The sequence below is a fragment of the Carassius gibelio genome, chromosome A8, assembly GCF_023724105.1.
Source record: "Carassius gibelio isolate Cgi1373 ecotype wild population from Czech Republic chromosome A8, carGib1.2-hapl.c, whole genome shotgun sequence".
Taxonomy (NCBI): Eukaryota; Metazoa; Chordata; class Actinopteri; order Cypriniformes; family Cyprinidae; genus Carassius; species Carassius gibelio.
Window position 1 is genome coordinate 26,416,328 of NC_068378.1, and position 15,943 is coordinate 26,432,270.

The 15,943-nt window shown below is 35.8% G+C and overlaps 2 protein-coding genes and 1 long non-coding RNA gene across 3 annotated transcripts in view; 2 read left to right on the top strand and 1 right to left on the bottom strand.

The window, feature by feature from the left end:
* The first annotated feature begins 1,515 nt into the window (after window positions 1-1,515).
* LOC128019055 (60S ribosomal protein L6-like) lies at window positions 1,516-4,039 on the top strand. The gene is made up of 6 exons (XM_052605010.1): window positions 1,516-1,691; window positions 1,771-1,869; window positions 3,145-3,288; window positions 3,465-3,513; window positions 3,590-3,774; window positions 3,860-4,039. Exons 1-6 carry the CDS (start codon window positions 1,539-1,541, stop codon window positions 4,010-4,012), a joined length of 783 nt encoding a protein of 260 aa, XP_052460970.1. The 5' UTR covers window positions 1,516-1,538; the 3' UTR covers window positions 4,013-4,039.
* An 824-nt stretch (window positions 4,040-4,863) lies between these two features.
* On the bottom strand, window positions 4,864-7,335 carry LOC128019056 (dynein light chain 1, cytoplasmic). Its single transcript, XM_052605012.1, has 3 exons — window positions 7,223-7,335; window positions 6,427-6,565; window positions 4,864-5,245 (listed from the first exon to the last, which is right to left on the bottom strand). The coding sequence occupies exons 2-3, from the start codon at window positions 6,556-6,558 to the stop codon at window positions 5,108-5,110; spliced, it is 270 nt and encodes an 89-aa protein (XP_052460972.1). The 5' UTR covers window positions 6,559-6,565; window positions 7,223-7,335; the 3' UTR covers window positions 4,864-5,107.
* A 7,055-nt stretch (window positions 7,336-14,390) lies between these two features.
* The window catches only part of LOC128019057 (uncharacterized), a 36,862-nt gene continuing 35,309 nt past the window's right edge, over window positions 14,391-15,943 (top strand). Inside the window, exons 1-2 of the long non-coding RNA XR_008185050.1 lie at window positions 14,391-14,484; window positions 14,578-14,671. This is a non-coding gene — a long non-coding RNA (uncharacterized LOC128019057). The remainder of the gene's footprint in view (window positions 14,485-14,577; window positions 14,672-15,943) is intronic.

Consider the following 15,943-nt stretch of genomic DNA (forward strand, 5'->3'; position numbering starts at 1 on the left):
TATTAAAATGTAGGACATAAAGTAATTAATAAATAGCAAAATTATAAATATTAGTACAAAAATATGGACAAGTAACTTCAACATCACATGAAAACTCTTTTCTGACATCAAAACACAAACAAAACACATATATACATATAAAATATTATATAGAATAAAATATTTTTTTTCTGAGATCTGAATGCAAATAAAATAAATAACCTATGATAGAGTTAACCGCCTTTAAAAAAAATTATTTTTACTAAAATATTTTTTAATGTAGGACTTAAATACTAATTATAAACAAACAAACTTTAATAATAACCTTTAGTGTTCACCTTCTGTTTGAATTAATCCAACATTATCTTCTTACATGTTTCACAGCTAGCTGCATAGAAATAAACCAATGTAAACTATTTTAAAAATAATAACTTTGAAATATAATTCCTGGAATTAGAAATTTTACTCAAAAGGCATACATATAGCAGTGAATCAGCATATTTTCATGATTTTTGAAGATCATAGGACACTGAAGACTGTAGGAATGATGCTGGAAATACAGCAGTGCATCACAGGAATAAATTACACTTTACTTAGTAATAATTTTATTTTATTTACTTAATAAAAAAAGAATGTATGCATGATAAGCATGAGAAAACTGCATGTATGGACAGTGGTTAACAACTGTACTGTATGAATCCTGAAATGAAAAGATGATTTATTGCTTTTTGACTCCATTCGTGACACTGCGCCTTTAAGACAAAACACGACGAAAGACAAACCCACGTCACGCCTATATATACGTCAAGTGCCCGGATGTCAGTCTTTTTTCCTCTAGCTAAAGGTAACTGTGGCGTCCGTCTCGGTTCTCCTCCAATACAATCTGCGTTAATCCGATTCATCTGATACTAAAATCTCACTTTGCATCACGAATGAATGTTTAAGAAAACCTATAGCACTGATAACCGTGAATATCTGTGGATGTAATGTGTGTTTTAACGTATATCATGAGCGTCGGGGCCTGACGCCGGGTACGCGCGAACCGAAGCGCGATTTCTGTGTTTATATTCGCATTAAAGACATTAAACTCGATCGTGGCGGGTTTCATGTGAATATAGTGTGGAGTACATCATAAAACGATGTTTGTCAGCGTGTATAGATGTGTATATATGTTTATATATTAGCTTTAGCCTGTTAGCACTGCTACATCAGGTCACGCTGTTACTGTAGCACCATGCTGAAGACTTGTATATTTATTTATTTAAATGCCCGTATGTATTTATAACGTACATAGTGTTTATGTATATATAACACACATATGTATACTGAGCGACCATTCATTGAAGTAACAGTTCTAAATGCATCAGTTGAGATATTAATGCTTTTCCCAACCATTTATAAGCATGGTAGACTAGAAGTACTGATGGTATTTAAAAAACGGCTCAATTCTCTTGTGTAGCACTTTTCGTAATGGATATATTTTGAGAGCAGCTCATGAGTAATGGATGTGTTTTGTGTGCATGCATGCTTTAATAACTAAAGTCACTGTGTTTTCTTAGATGGCTGAGGGCGATAAGAAGAAGAAGAAGGCGGCTCATAAGCATGGCAGCCGTAACCCTGTCCTGGTTCGGGGCATCGGACGGTATTCCCGCTCGGCCATGTACGCTCGCCGGGCCATGTACAAGAGGAAGACTACAGCTCCTGTGACCAAGGTAAATTGTGTCTTCAGTGCAGGGTCACAGGTCTCAGCTCAAACCTGGGGTTTTCTAACCGTCTGTCTTGGTGTTTCAGGTTGAGAAGAAGATAAAGGAAAGGGCTCCAACCAAAGTCGTCAAAACTGTCGGTGGAGACAAGAACGGAGGCACCCGTGCGGTCAAACTGCGCAAACTGGTGAGGATTCATGACCAGATCACTGAGATCTTGTTTGGGGGTCAGAGTTGTATAACCGGAAACTTACATCTTATGCACTTGGGTCCATTTTAACCCTAGTTTGAGCTTGAGTTTAATGCAGATTTTCTGTGATCTAGAACGTAAATTGATGTTTTAAGACTTTTGTGAAGTATGTTTAGCCTTCTTTGATCTTTCCTGTATCTTGCACACTTTTGGGGCTACATTTTGTTCATCAACATGCATGTCTATTGATGAACCATGGCAGAATGGAAAAAAAAAAGTGAAAGTTAAATGTTTTTTGCTAGAAATTGAATATGTAGGTTTCATATTTTTGTGTGCAGTCATGAGTCAAGCTGTAAGTAAAAATTAAGTTAAAAATGTTACGAAATTGAAAATTTCTCATGAATATTGAAAACGTGAACCAATGTGATGCAAGACACATTGGAAAAAAAAAAAAAGTACGGAATTAAATGTAATCCATTGATTTCAAAGTAGCGGTTACCTAAAATTTTCTGATTGGTAAAAATGCTAGTCAAATCAAATTTCTAATGAAAATGATGCAAGAAGGGATTATTAAGGAAATAAACTGAATTCGAAGGAGCTGATGCTGGTAATTCTTAGATTATATTTTCTTAGGTTTAATGATTCAAAGAAAATGAATTTTGAGGATTTTTTTTTCCCCTTGCATCACTGGAATTTCTTGTCAGATTTGAAAGTGGGTAAATGTTAGTAATGTGTGACCACGGAGCACAAAACTGAGATGTTTACTGAGATTTCTATTGATGTGCAGTTTATTAGGATTCGACAATATTTGGCCGAGATGCAACCATTTGAAAATCTGGAATCCAAGGATGCAAAACAAAATCTAAATACTGAGAAAATCGTTTTTAAAGTTGTCCAAATTAAGTCGTTAGCAATGCATAACTAAGTTTTGAAGCATTTACAGTAGAATATTTACAAACTATCTTCAAGGAACATGATCTTTACTTAATATCCTAATGATTTTTAGCATTGAAAAAAAACATACTTTTGATCCATACTATGTATTTTTGGCTATTGCTACAAATACATGACTGCTTTTGTGCTCCAGGGGAACACACATTAAACTTTTTTTTTTTTTTTTTGTGCATCTCATTGAAGTTATCAGATAATGATCCAAATATTAAGATATGACACTCTTTATCCGCTTAATTTATCAAATTATTTGCAGAGTTTGGCTGATTTCCGAATTGCATTCAACATTGTGTTCCTCTTTCACGTCTGTTTGGTGTCCAGCCGCGTTACTATCCCACAGAAGACGTGCCCCGTAAGCTGCGGAGTCACGGCATCAAGGCCTTCTCTCAGCACCGCAGGAAACTACGCAAGTCCATCACCCCCGGGACGGTCCTGATCCTGCTGACCGGTCGCCACCGCGGGAAGGTACACACAAATTCCCCATCTATCCGTCTTTTTAGGATCCCAGCATGCAGCCACACAAACACTCGACCACCGTTCATCTGAGCTCAACAATATTAAGCCACACTTGATATTTAAAATGCAAAAGAGGTTCACGTGAGTCTCGACGCTGTTAACGGTCAATCTGTTTTCTTCTGCAGCGCGTGGTCTTCCTCAAGCAGCTGGGCACAGGTCTCCTCCTCGTCACTGGTACGTGATCGACATCTGCTGTCGAAAGCGATGGAGGGGGTTTGTTGCAGTGAATAATTGATCTGGTCTCTCTCAGGTCCTCTGGCTCTGAACCGAGTGCCTCTGCGGAGAGCTCACCAGAAGTTCTGCATCGCCACAACCACCAAAGTGGACATCTCTAGCGTGAAGATCCCCAAAACACTGACCGACTCTTACTTCAAGAAGAAGAAGCTGAGGAGACCCAAGCACCAGGAGGGAGAGATCTTCGACACGGAGAAGGAGGTGAGACCGGTTCTCCACGAACTGGATGGTTTTGCACGACTCTACTGAGGTTTTCTGATCTCGTGTGTGTTTTGTGGTTCTGCAGAAGTACCAGTTGACGGAGCAGCGGAAGGCCGACCAGAAAGCGGTGGATTCTCAGCTGCTTCCTCTGATCAAGAAGGTTCCCGATCTCAAAGGATACCTGCGCTCCACGTTCTGCCTGTCTAACGGAGTCTATCCACACAAACTGGTTTTCTAAAGTGTGAATAAAATCTGTGGCAACCCAGACACTTTCTGTGCCTCTTTGTTCCATGCATTATTTAACGTGACTGGACGAGGGCTGACTGTAAGTGTGTAGAACAGAGTAATAATGGATTTTACACATGCATCTGATTTATAAATAAATCTATCAATAAATGGTTTAAACAAACATGCAGTAAGACCATTGAAAAATGCACAAATAGTGGGATTTCAAAATATATTAAAGTGCATTTAAACAGCCAATTATGTTAATTAATTCTGCATGAATGAAATTTTATCACAGTTTCCCCAGATTTCTTTTACCAGATAATCGTTCTGCATTTTAGTAAAATAAAAAGATCAGGATGTTATGTAGTTTTTTTAGAAATGGCTTTGCAAGCGTCTCATTGCAGTCGCATGAAAAGTAAATAGTTTTAAGCAATGACACTTTCTAAATCTTGTACTCTTTGTAAACCGACTTGAGCAAATCCACAGGAAGGTGTAAAGGCACACACAAAAAAAATCTAATAATCTTTTAGCATTTTAATGTATAAATAATTAGATGTGGGAGCATTTTAATGCAGATTATTGTAATTAAACTAATAATATCTGGGTAACAATATTCAAAATTTGTTTTTAAGTATAGTCATTTATTATCATTATTAAAGTAATAATAATTAATTAAAGGCTAAACAAAGTTTAATTATTAATATTCACACATGCATGTATCATTCGTATAAATATATATATATATATATTTTGTGTTTCTTAGTAAAAAAAAACAAAAAAAAAACGTAGAATTGTGAGAGTTTGGAAGTCACTGATTAATCATCAGCACATCTCCTGAAGACAAGAAACTCCAGGCCAACATTCAAACCATTTTGCTTTAATTAAAAAAACGCAAGTGACATAAAACGCTCAAACTGTGTATAGAAAACAAAAATAAATACAAGTTTCTTTATGGCATTTCCCTTTCACACAGGCCTTTTCTAAACAATTATTAGAACAAAAGTAGAAGCAGCCGAGAGAAGGAAGGCAGGTCCCAGTGCAGGAATGGTTCGCCAAGTCAGTACAGTCAGTTCATAGTGGTCTTGAAACGAATGGGTGCCGTCGCTCAGCCCGATTTGAAGAGCAGGATGGCCACCTGACCCAGGTAGAAGTAAATGAAGTGTTTGGTCTCGTGAGTCACGTAGCTGCCGAAGTTCCTTCCCACAATGCAATGCCAGGTGGGGTTGTACTTTTTGTCAAACTCCTGCAAGGAAACATGTTTATAGGTTAATATGAAATGTTTTTTGTATTTCAGAGCGAATAACTTTTTCAGCTGCATTGGTTGGGGATTTGTTTTTTTCCATTCATTTTTTTCCCATCGGGATAAAAAAAAAAAAAAAACATTATAAACTTTAAAGTTGAAGCAAAAAGTACTTACATTTTTCTTTTTTAAAGAAAGAGATATAAGATTGTGAATTTAATAACTTTAATGAGGGAAATAACTACAATCCCATGGATCATTGTGAAATACATAATTTAATAAAAAATGATAAAATTATTGATTTAAATTTGTTGATAACAGAAATAAATTTACATTTTATATGTTTGAAATCCCCAATAAATTGTGGACATAATCAAGTAGAAGATGAATACAGTTATTAAAATATATTATTATGAATACTTTAATATTAATAAATTAAAACAATGTAACTTATGTAACTAAAAAATACATAAAACAGATTTTGTGTTCGGTTTAGCATTTTAATTAAGTCAATTTCAATGTATTTATTATATATTTAATGATATTCTTATATTTTAATCAGGTTTTTAAATAAATGTAAATAATCTTTCTTAGAATGCTTTTTTTTTAAAGAATTCAATTTTTAATAAATTAATCCAACTGAATTAAAATGCAAAAAATTACATTACATCTAATGATATTAATAAATAAAAATTGATTTTTTTATGAATACATTTATTGATATTCATTCAAATTAATAATTGTAAAAGTGTGTTTTATGTTTTCAGTATATTTTAATTTAAGTTAAGGATTATATAATTACATTAATAAAATCAATATATATTATTAATAAATTAAAACAAATTTTCTGTAATTTAATAATAAAAAAAAACTAATCAATAACTGATAAATGAATAAAAATGAAATGATTTTAGCATTTTAATTCAGTTAGATTATATGAATCAATATTTTTCATAATTCATAATCTTTCATAAATTAATCGAACTTAATTAAAATGCGAAAATCACATAACATCTAATGTTATCAATAAATAAAAATAGACTTTTAATGAATTAATTAATTTTCATTAAAATGAATAATTGTAAAAGTGGTCTTATGTTTTTATCATATTTTAAGTTGGGTTATATAATTTAATTAATAGAATCCATATATGTTTTTATTATGTTATATATGTTTTCATTCACCTTCTTGATGTAGGCGGCGATGTCCTTCTCGATGTTGTACTTCTCGAGGGCTTGTGTTGCACACTCCACAGCGTCCTGCTGCATCTCCTCAGACATGTCTGCGTTCTTGATCACCGCCTTTCTGTCCGACATCCTGGATCTGGAGAGACAGAGACATGTGATGATGAATGAAGGAGTTTAACAGGGCTCAGTCTGAGCAGCACCCTGTGATGTACCCTATCTAGGGCTCACCCCAAACCCACAGTCCTCCAGCATCTGCTCAGAGCCGAGCGGATGGGTGTTATATAACATCATCAGCACATGAGATGCTCCACAGACTTTATTCCATCACTATTACATAACTTCACCAGGTTAATGTTGCCATGGTCACCTGAGCTTAAGACTGTCCTCAGCACCACCTATGATTATTTTAACACCATACTTAAGATAATTATTTTAAATTGATGCATATTTAATTTATCATTAAGTAGTTAATTAAATAAAATAGTCTTAAGTAATTAAATCAACTTGTGGCTTTTAAAAAGCTTGTTTTTTATTATTAAACGATAGATGAAAGGCGTCGTGGTTATTTTTCCTTTTTTAAAATGTTTGGTGAAATAATTATGAATATTTTTTATTTATATCCTAATGAAACCTTTTATTATATATATTTTTTTTTTTTAATGTTTAAGGGCATGGTTGAAATATAGGTGTGCGAATGGTACAACATCGCTTAGTCTGAGCGAGACAGATAAAACACAGGATGATTATTTCTACAGACTGATATGCATCAAACGGATTAAAGTCAATATTTTACCTTGTTTATTTGCAGATTTGTTGACACGGAGAGAAGATAGAAGTGTTTGCAGCGCGTGATGCTCCACTGTATGCTCAGCACAAAAGTAACGTAGGTGTGTAACTGCCGTTGGCTCCTCCTGCTCTCGCCTTCCATTGGCTGTCGCTGCCAGGCCCGGCTCTCTGATTGGTCGGCTTTGCAGAGTCTCGCTGCAATGTATCTCTGCATTTTATATCAGACCGTCATGCCTTGCGCCTGACACGCTTCGCTCGTCTCCATAGCAACAGAGAGATCCGGAAAAAAGGCGGGATTAAGAGGGCATGGAGATGTTTATTCTTAACCGAAGTTTGAAATGGGTATTTTTTAATAAATATATGAATGAGGTGAAAAAATATTGTCTATTGCAGCAGACCATAGAAACTTCGCAAAAAGTGTGACAGTTAACCCTGTAATGCCTGACATCAGAAAGAATAGTTGGGGAAAACTATTAATTTAATTTTTAGGATAAATATCTAAACATATAACAATGTTTGTATAAAAATAAAAGCTTTTGCCCTCAATGCAATATGTGTTGATGCTCTCAGTCAAAGTCCTGTAAGGAAAGACAGTATTAAAGGAGTCACAAAGTACCTAATTTATTATTTTGTATGTATCATCATTTATTAGTCTATTTTCTGTCCTGTTTTGACCACCCTTTTGACACCCTCAGATGTACGCTACTGTGATTTAGGTTAAAACGCATAAATACTCAGTACATATCAAACGATTTTTAATAAAAGGCAACCGCCATGTTAGTGAGGGTAAGACTGCCTTAAAGGTCCCGTTTTACACACTTTTTGAAGCTTTGATTGTGTTTACATTGTGCAATATAACATATGTTCATGTTTTGCGTGTAAAAAAATACAGTATTTTTCACACAATTCACCTATCTGTATACCGCTGTTTTCACTGTCATAAAAACCAGGCGGCAAGGAACTCGACCGGAAGTTGAAGTCGGGTGGGGGCTGCCATCTTTTAGCAGAACTTCACTTGCGTTAGAATTCCCATTGACTCCCATTCATTTTGGTGTCACTTTGACAGCGAATAACTTTACATCTGAGGCGTTTAAAGACTCCGTTTGTCCATGATTTATTTCTAAAGATACACGACAATGTATAAAGGGCTCCATTACCTTCTATGTTACATTATGGCCCCGTATAAACAGTTTTTGTAAAAATAGGCTAACTATTGCGTCATGACCACTGGACTCTCTGTCGCACAGTAAAGAAATTACAGAAGCTTGCAGGCAATTAACCTAATATGGCGTACTGGCGTTACATTTTAAAATACTATACAAAATAATTAATCAGAATACTTACTCCTGCTAACTCACGCCAAAGAACTCCCCGCTCAAGCTCACCGTCTCTGCAAGATTAACGATGGCAGTTTGCACGCACAGCTACTAGAAGATTTACATCTTGCAGATAGGTTTGACGTCGTCAAGCTTCGTTTGAGTCTGCGCGTCAGAAACGGAAGTGCTAAAAAACGCAAAAAATGGGCTTCACTTGTCTCAATTGAGTTCCAATGGGGTCGCTGTGTTCATTTCTTTTACTGTCTATGATAAAAACGGGCTGATGTCTTCTTTGTTCTAAAAGGCCCTCCTTCAGAAATACGTAATGAGTTCTGATTGGGCCAGTGGTTCCTGTGTTGTAATTCGACAGCAGATTACAGCACGCTGCCCTCCTGGAAACGCGATTGGAATAGTTTTGGAGTAGTTTTGAGAAGCAAGTGGGCAGGAGCATGTGCAGGAGATGTATTTATAGTCACAGGAGCGTTTTTACTGACGAGAAATCGCATTTGTTTTTTTTTGCACAGCCCTAACATCTAGTTAACAAAGCTAAACAGCGTTGCCCTTTGTGTAATAAGTTACAGAAACTGTTAAACGCACCAATTTAAATAATAAAATACACTTACCAGTTGTGTTCCATAAACATCGCCTTCTCCAGACAAAGAGGGAACTGCTCCATCTTTCAAGAAAAATCTTTGTGCAAATCCGGCGTTAAACTGATTGAGATTGAGAAAGTTGTCCTCAGCAAGCTGTCCTCAGCAAAATGTGCTGCACATAGTTTTACATGTGGATTATAATTTTCCGGAACCGAGTTAAACATAAATTGTAACCATCAGTCTCCAAATAAAGTGTCTCTGGGAAGCCCAAACAAAGATTTGACTCAGAGATGAACATAACAGCGTTTCGACGACATGGTGACCACTGTTGGGAATGTTACTTTAAAAAAGTAATTAGTTATAGTTACTCACTACTTGTTCCAAAAAGTAACTGAGTTAGTAACTGAATTACTCTATAATAAAAGTAACTCGTTGCCAGGGAAAGTAACTATTTGCGTTACTGTAAAAAAATAAATAAATTGATATGTCAAAGAATTATTATTATTTATTTATTTTTAGCAGTTTTCACAAGTCAGTTGAAATGAGTAGTAGAAAAGACAGGTGTTCGTACATAACTTTCGATATTTATTGCACGTCAAAAGACAGCAAGAGTTTTATCCTGCACTTCAAGTATTATCTTTGTAAGAAAAGTCTTTTGGGCCACTAACTTTGTAGATGCGTGTGTCACACATTACATGTACACATTACATGCGCGATATTGCCTTTGACCACAATGAATTTGAAGTAGCGCTTATATCTCCACCTTGAAAATGACAACTTTTCATCGGATTGCTCCTAAATCGCCATTTCTGCTGCTGCTGCGAATCTCTGTGTAGCTGTTCTGTGTGTGTGTTTTGCGCTGCTGGCGCTGGCGCGTGTGCCGGCATGTGTGTAAAAACACTGACTCTGATTGGCTACCATGAAACAAATGACTCTGCCTTAGCCAATCATAATGGTTTATCTCGTTTTTAACACACCTCCACACTCGCTGTGTGAGCCAGGGGTGGCTTCAGATTGCATAGTTTATTAAATCAATGCATAGTAACGCACCGCATTTAACTTTCAGTAATGGTAACGGCGTTGTAACGACGGGAAAAGTAATTAGTTAGATTACCGCGTTACTGAAAAAATAACGTCGTTACCTAACGCCGTTCTTTTAAACGCCGTTATTCCAAACACTGACGTCGACAAACACAAACACAGCTCTTCTTTCTTCTCCGTCGGAGCGCAACAAGGCCAAGCCCCCCTTTTTGTGAATTCATGTGGGCGGAGGTTAGTCAAAAAACTGTTTTAGTGACGTCATTACTGCAGGAACTAGAGGGATGTAGTCCAAACGGTTCGTTTTTTGTAGGCGAATTCTGTTAAATAAAATATCTCACTTGGCATTGAACTTTGAGCTTTACATATATTATTTATTCTCTAACAACAACATTACACACTAACTAAAGTTTAAAACATGGAATCACGAAGAAGGGGACCTGCGGTTTTTACTGAACAAAAACACAATAATGTTCACGTTTATCAACCGATTTCAGAGGTTTGTGATCTACGTGCAGTTAAAGAAAAACTTTGCCTCCAGTAATTTAGTTAGGTTTGGAAAATTATTAATTGAAAGCTCACATTTGTCTCACTTGTTGATTTCATTGATTTTTTCAGTTTACCAATCTGTTAATTTAGTATAACTGTGACATATAATGTAATTTGAATGTACATTACATAATATGTAGTTGTTTTATTGCTTTCTCTGTGTTCAATCCCAACATTTTTCTTTCTTTTTTTCTCTCTTTCTTGTATCTCAGGTCAGAACACAGCTCATTCCCTTTGAAATACTGGGATACAATCTAAATAATACATCTTTAAACACTAATAATTTACTATCGTTGAGATAATTTAATAAAACAAGTAAATACAAATCAAAAAGTGACACACTTGTAGTCTGCTTTTCATTTTGATTGCACTAGCCTGTTTGTAATTTTTTAAAATTCAGATTCTGGACATTGGAGCAGGAAGTTTTTGTCAAACAGTTCATAAACAGTGGTGATAAATGAATATTTGACCTGAGGCTTTTTTTTTACCTGTCGATTTGATTTTTAAATGATTTCAATGACTTTTGGATGTCAATACTTCTTGTACCTCAGTTGCATGTGTTGTGTTTTATGAATTGTGGATGGGTTTATCAACTGAGGAATAAAGTTGAACAGAAATGATCATGAACTCTTAAAGATGATGATGAAAAGAAAAGGTAATATTGCATATTAAATTATATCTAAGTATGAACTAACTTGCGCAATACAGTAAATATCCTTACTCTACCCTAAATCAGTGAAAAAATGTTTAAAGTGTACTTTACACATCCTTTCATTATTATGCAACATTGTTTCATCCTCAGATGAGTATTAAACATATTTATTATTGTGGGGATTAGTGTGTAAGTGCTTGGGATCAGAATAATTTTTTTTTTTTTTTTTTTTTTTTTACAGGAGTATACTCATCAAAACTGCATTTATTTGACCAAAAATACAGGGGAAAAAGTTAAATATTATTATAGAGTAAAACAACATTTTTCTATTTTAATATACATTAAAATCTATTTAATTTCTGTGATTTTCAGCATCATTCCTCCAGTCTTCAGTGTCACATGATCTTCAGAAATCATTCTAATATGATGATTTATTATCAGAGTTGTGCTGCTGAACTGTGATACTACTTTCAGCATTCTTTGATGAATGAAAATATAAAAGAAGAAAATAAAAGAAAAAAATAGAACTCTCTTAGGATGTATTGTTGATTGTTTTGATTCAGATTGTCACTTCGGAGCCTGTTCGCGACTCGGTTGATTCAGTTCGGTGCTTCGTAGCCTGTTCGTGACTCGGTTGATTCAGTTCGGAGCTTCGGAGCCTGTTCGCGACTCCGTTGATTCAGATCGGCGCTTCGGAGCGTGTTCGCGACTCGGTTGATTCAGTTCGGCGCTTCGGAGCCTGTTCGCGACTCCGTTGATTCAGATCGGCGCTTCGGAGCGTGTTCGCGACTCGGTTGATTCAGTTCGGCGCTTCGGAGCCTGTTCGCGACTCCGTTGATTCAGATCGGCGCTTCGGAGCCTGTTCGCGACTCCGTTGATTCAGAACGGCGCTTCGGAGCCTGTTCGCGACTCCGTTGATTCAGTTCTGCGCTTCGTAGCCTGTTCGCGACTCCGTTGATTCAGATCGGCGCTTCGGAGCCTGTTCGCGACTCCGTTGATTCAGATCGGCGCTTCGGAGCCTGTTTGCGACTCGGTTGATTCAGATCGGCGCTTCGGAGCCTGTTCGCGACTCGGTTGATTCAGATCGGCGCTTCGGAGCCTGTTCGCTCCTCGGTTGATTCAATTCGGCACCTCGGAGCATGTTCGCGACTCGGTTGATTCAGATCGGGACTTTTGGATGTCAATACTTCTTGTACGATCTGTTGCATGTGTTGTGTTTTATGAATTGTGGATGGATTTCTCAACTGAGAAATAAAGTTGAACAGAAATTATCATGAACTCTTAAAGATGATGATGAAAAGTGATGATGAAAAGAAAAGGTAATATTGCATATAAAATTGTATGTAAATATGAACTAAATTGCGCAATACAGTAAATATTCTTACTCTACCCTAAATCAGTGAAAAAATGTTTAAAGTGTACTTTACACATCCTTTCATTATGATGCAACATTATTTCCTCCACAGATGTATTTATTTTTGTGGGGATTAGTGTGTAAGTGCTATGCACACACACACACACACACACACACACAGAGAGAGTTTGGGATCAGAATGATTTTTTTATGTTTTCTTTTTTCTTTTTACAGGAGTATACTGATAAAAACTGCATTTATTTTATCAAAAATACAGGGGAAAAAGTTAAATATATTATAGAGTAAAACAACATTTTTCTATTTGAATATACATTAAAATCTATTTTATTTCTGTGATTTTCAGCATCATTCCTCCAGTCTTCAGTGTCACATGATCTTCAGAAATCATTCTAATATGATGATTTATTATCAGAGTTGTGTTGCTGAACTGTGATACTACTTTCAGCATTCTTTGATTAATGAAAAGTTAAAAAGAAGAGCATTTATTTAAAATAGAATTATTTTCTAACAATAAACACTCAAAAGTTTGGGGTCAGTAAAATGTATTCTTTCTTTCTAAAAAAAAAAATAGAACTCTTTTAGGATGTATTGTTGATTGTTTTTATTCAGATCGGCACTTCGGAGCCTGTTCGCGACTCGGTTGATTCAGATCCGCACTTCGGAGCCTGTTCGCGACTCGGTTGATTCAGTTCGGCACTTCGGAGCCTATTCGCGACTCGGTTGATTCAGCTCGGCACTTCCGGAGCTTGTTCGCGACTCGGTTGATTCAGTTCGACATTTCGGAACCTGTTCGCGACTCGGTTGATTCAGATCGGGACTTCGGAGCCTGTTTGTAATTTTTTTAATTCAGCGGAGCAGGAAGTTTTTGTCAAACAGTTAATTGGTGATAAATGAATATTTGACCTGAGGCTTTTTTTTTAACCTGTCGATTTGATTTTTAAATGATTTCAATGACTTTTGGATGTCAATACTTCTTGTTCCTCAGTTGCATGTGTTGTGTTTTATGAATTGTGGATGGATTTATCAACTGAGAAATAAAGTTGAACAGAAATGATCATGAACTCTTAAAGATGATGATGAAAAGAAAAGGTAATATTGCATATAACATTATATCTAAGTATGAACTATCTTGCGCAATACAGTAAATATTCTTACCCCTTACGAAACAAAAATATATTGCAGTATATTGGAAAATATCATGTAATATATTAGGATATATTCTTATATATATTTATTTTTTTCCAATATATTGCAATATTGAAAGCGGCAATATATTATATAATATATGTATCATCAATATATTATTAAATGTATTCAAAAATATAAAATATTAGAATATAAAAAAGGAAAATAATATATTACAATATATCACAATATATTTTAAGAAATATATGGGTAAATATATTTTCCTTTCGTAAGGGACTCTACCGTAAGCCAGTGAAAATGTTTGGCTCAGTTTACAGAAAAGTGTAGGTCACTCATCCTTTCATTATGATGCAACATTTTTTCCTCCTCAGATAAGTATTTAACATCTTTATTATTGTAGGGATTAGTGTGTAAGTGCTACACACACACACACACTGGTCAGAGTTTGGGATCTTAATGATTTATTTTGATGAAAAAAAAAACAAAAAAAATTAAGGCTAGTTTAATTCTCAAATTGATCTGATACTTTCGTTTCACAAAAAGTAAACAAATTGTTCACTTTTTTAGGGCCTGACTGCCACCAGTTGAGTCAATGATTCAGTGAGTTTTTTATAAGGAAATATATTCGTTACCACCTAGTAGTTTAAATGTATTATTTATTGCTTTAAAATGAACACATATATTTATCATCAGGGGAAGAGACAGTCTGGGCAGCAGCAACAAGACAACTATTACAAGTAGGGATGGGTTTCAAGAACTGGTACTAATTTGGTTCCTGACTTGTTCGGTACTGAAAACATTTACTTAAGCTACAGGATCAATAGTGCTGCTAACAGTATTCTTGTAACAGTGATTCATTACCCTTTAGACACAACCACATATCATCCAAATCATCTCCAAGTGGATGGCAGCAAGGTTCCAGGATCAAGAGATCATTCTTCATGGAGACCGTTCCACAGGAAGCAGTTTATCCTGGGTGAAAAACTAAACCTGGTTGTTTCAGCATCACTCAGGCAAGACTAAATACATTTAAATTGATTTCAGTTGGTTATGTGTTTCAGGTCATCCTGACCATTCTGCTGTCCAGGATGTAAGGCCGTGCAGGAACTACATTTCTCGTGGTTGAAAAATTTGTGCAGCGGTATCCAGATGCTCCATCACACGGGGAGTCGACGCCTCTAGTTTACTTTTAAATGGAGTGACGTCAAGCATGGTGAAATTAATTCTAGAAATTCTAAATAGAAGTTGAAAACTTTTCAAGCGCCAATGCACCCGTCCTCTAGTCAGAACGTGTTATGCAAATACCCTAGCCCAGACGAAAGCCAATCGAGTGCATGCAATACCAGAAAACTAATGTGATTGGCTGTCACTATGAGAAGAGACAGTAATTCTGATCCGATAGCAGTGTCGTTTTCTTCATTTTTTTTAAATCAATGTAGAATTTCTATACTTCTGTGTGGAGTGATGTCAATTTTCAATCATTTCCATGATCCATCGTCGTTTAAATTAACGATCAATTAATCGATTAATCGTTAACCTTAATGCTGCAAAATGAGTCTATTGCAGCAACACCCAGTCACCAGTATGACAGGATGTGCAAAAGTGTGTGTGTGTGTATGTATACAAATGTATGTGCGTATGTGTGTGTGTGTGTGTGTGTGTGTGTAAAATACATTTCTTTTAAATGTATAGCACAGTAATGAAGGCAGCAACATGTGGTAGATCACGACAGAACAAGAAAGACTTATTAATCTTTCATTGTGCTAATGTATTATAATACGAAAGGGTATGGCTCCTATACAGTGTGCAGCGCGTAAACACAACCAGTGCGCAGATTAATACTCAACACAGAGTCACAGCGTGTAGCATTACTCATAGAAATGTTCAAAACACCAAGGGATGAGATATTGATGTTGAGTATTATATCTGTGCAATATTTTGAGCCTTTTCTTTTAACAGTTTTAAATCTCAGTTATTGTGCGCTCTTGAAGAGAGTTTCATTGTTTTGACTGTAGTAACTAGGGCTGGGATGATACGCTAATCTGCCAATTCAATACTA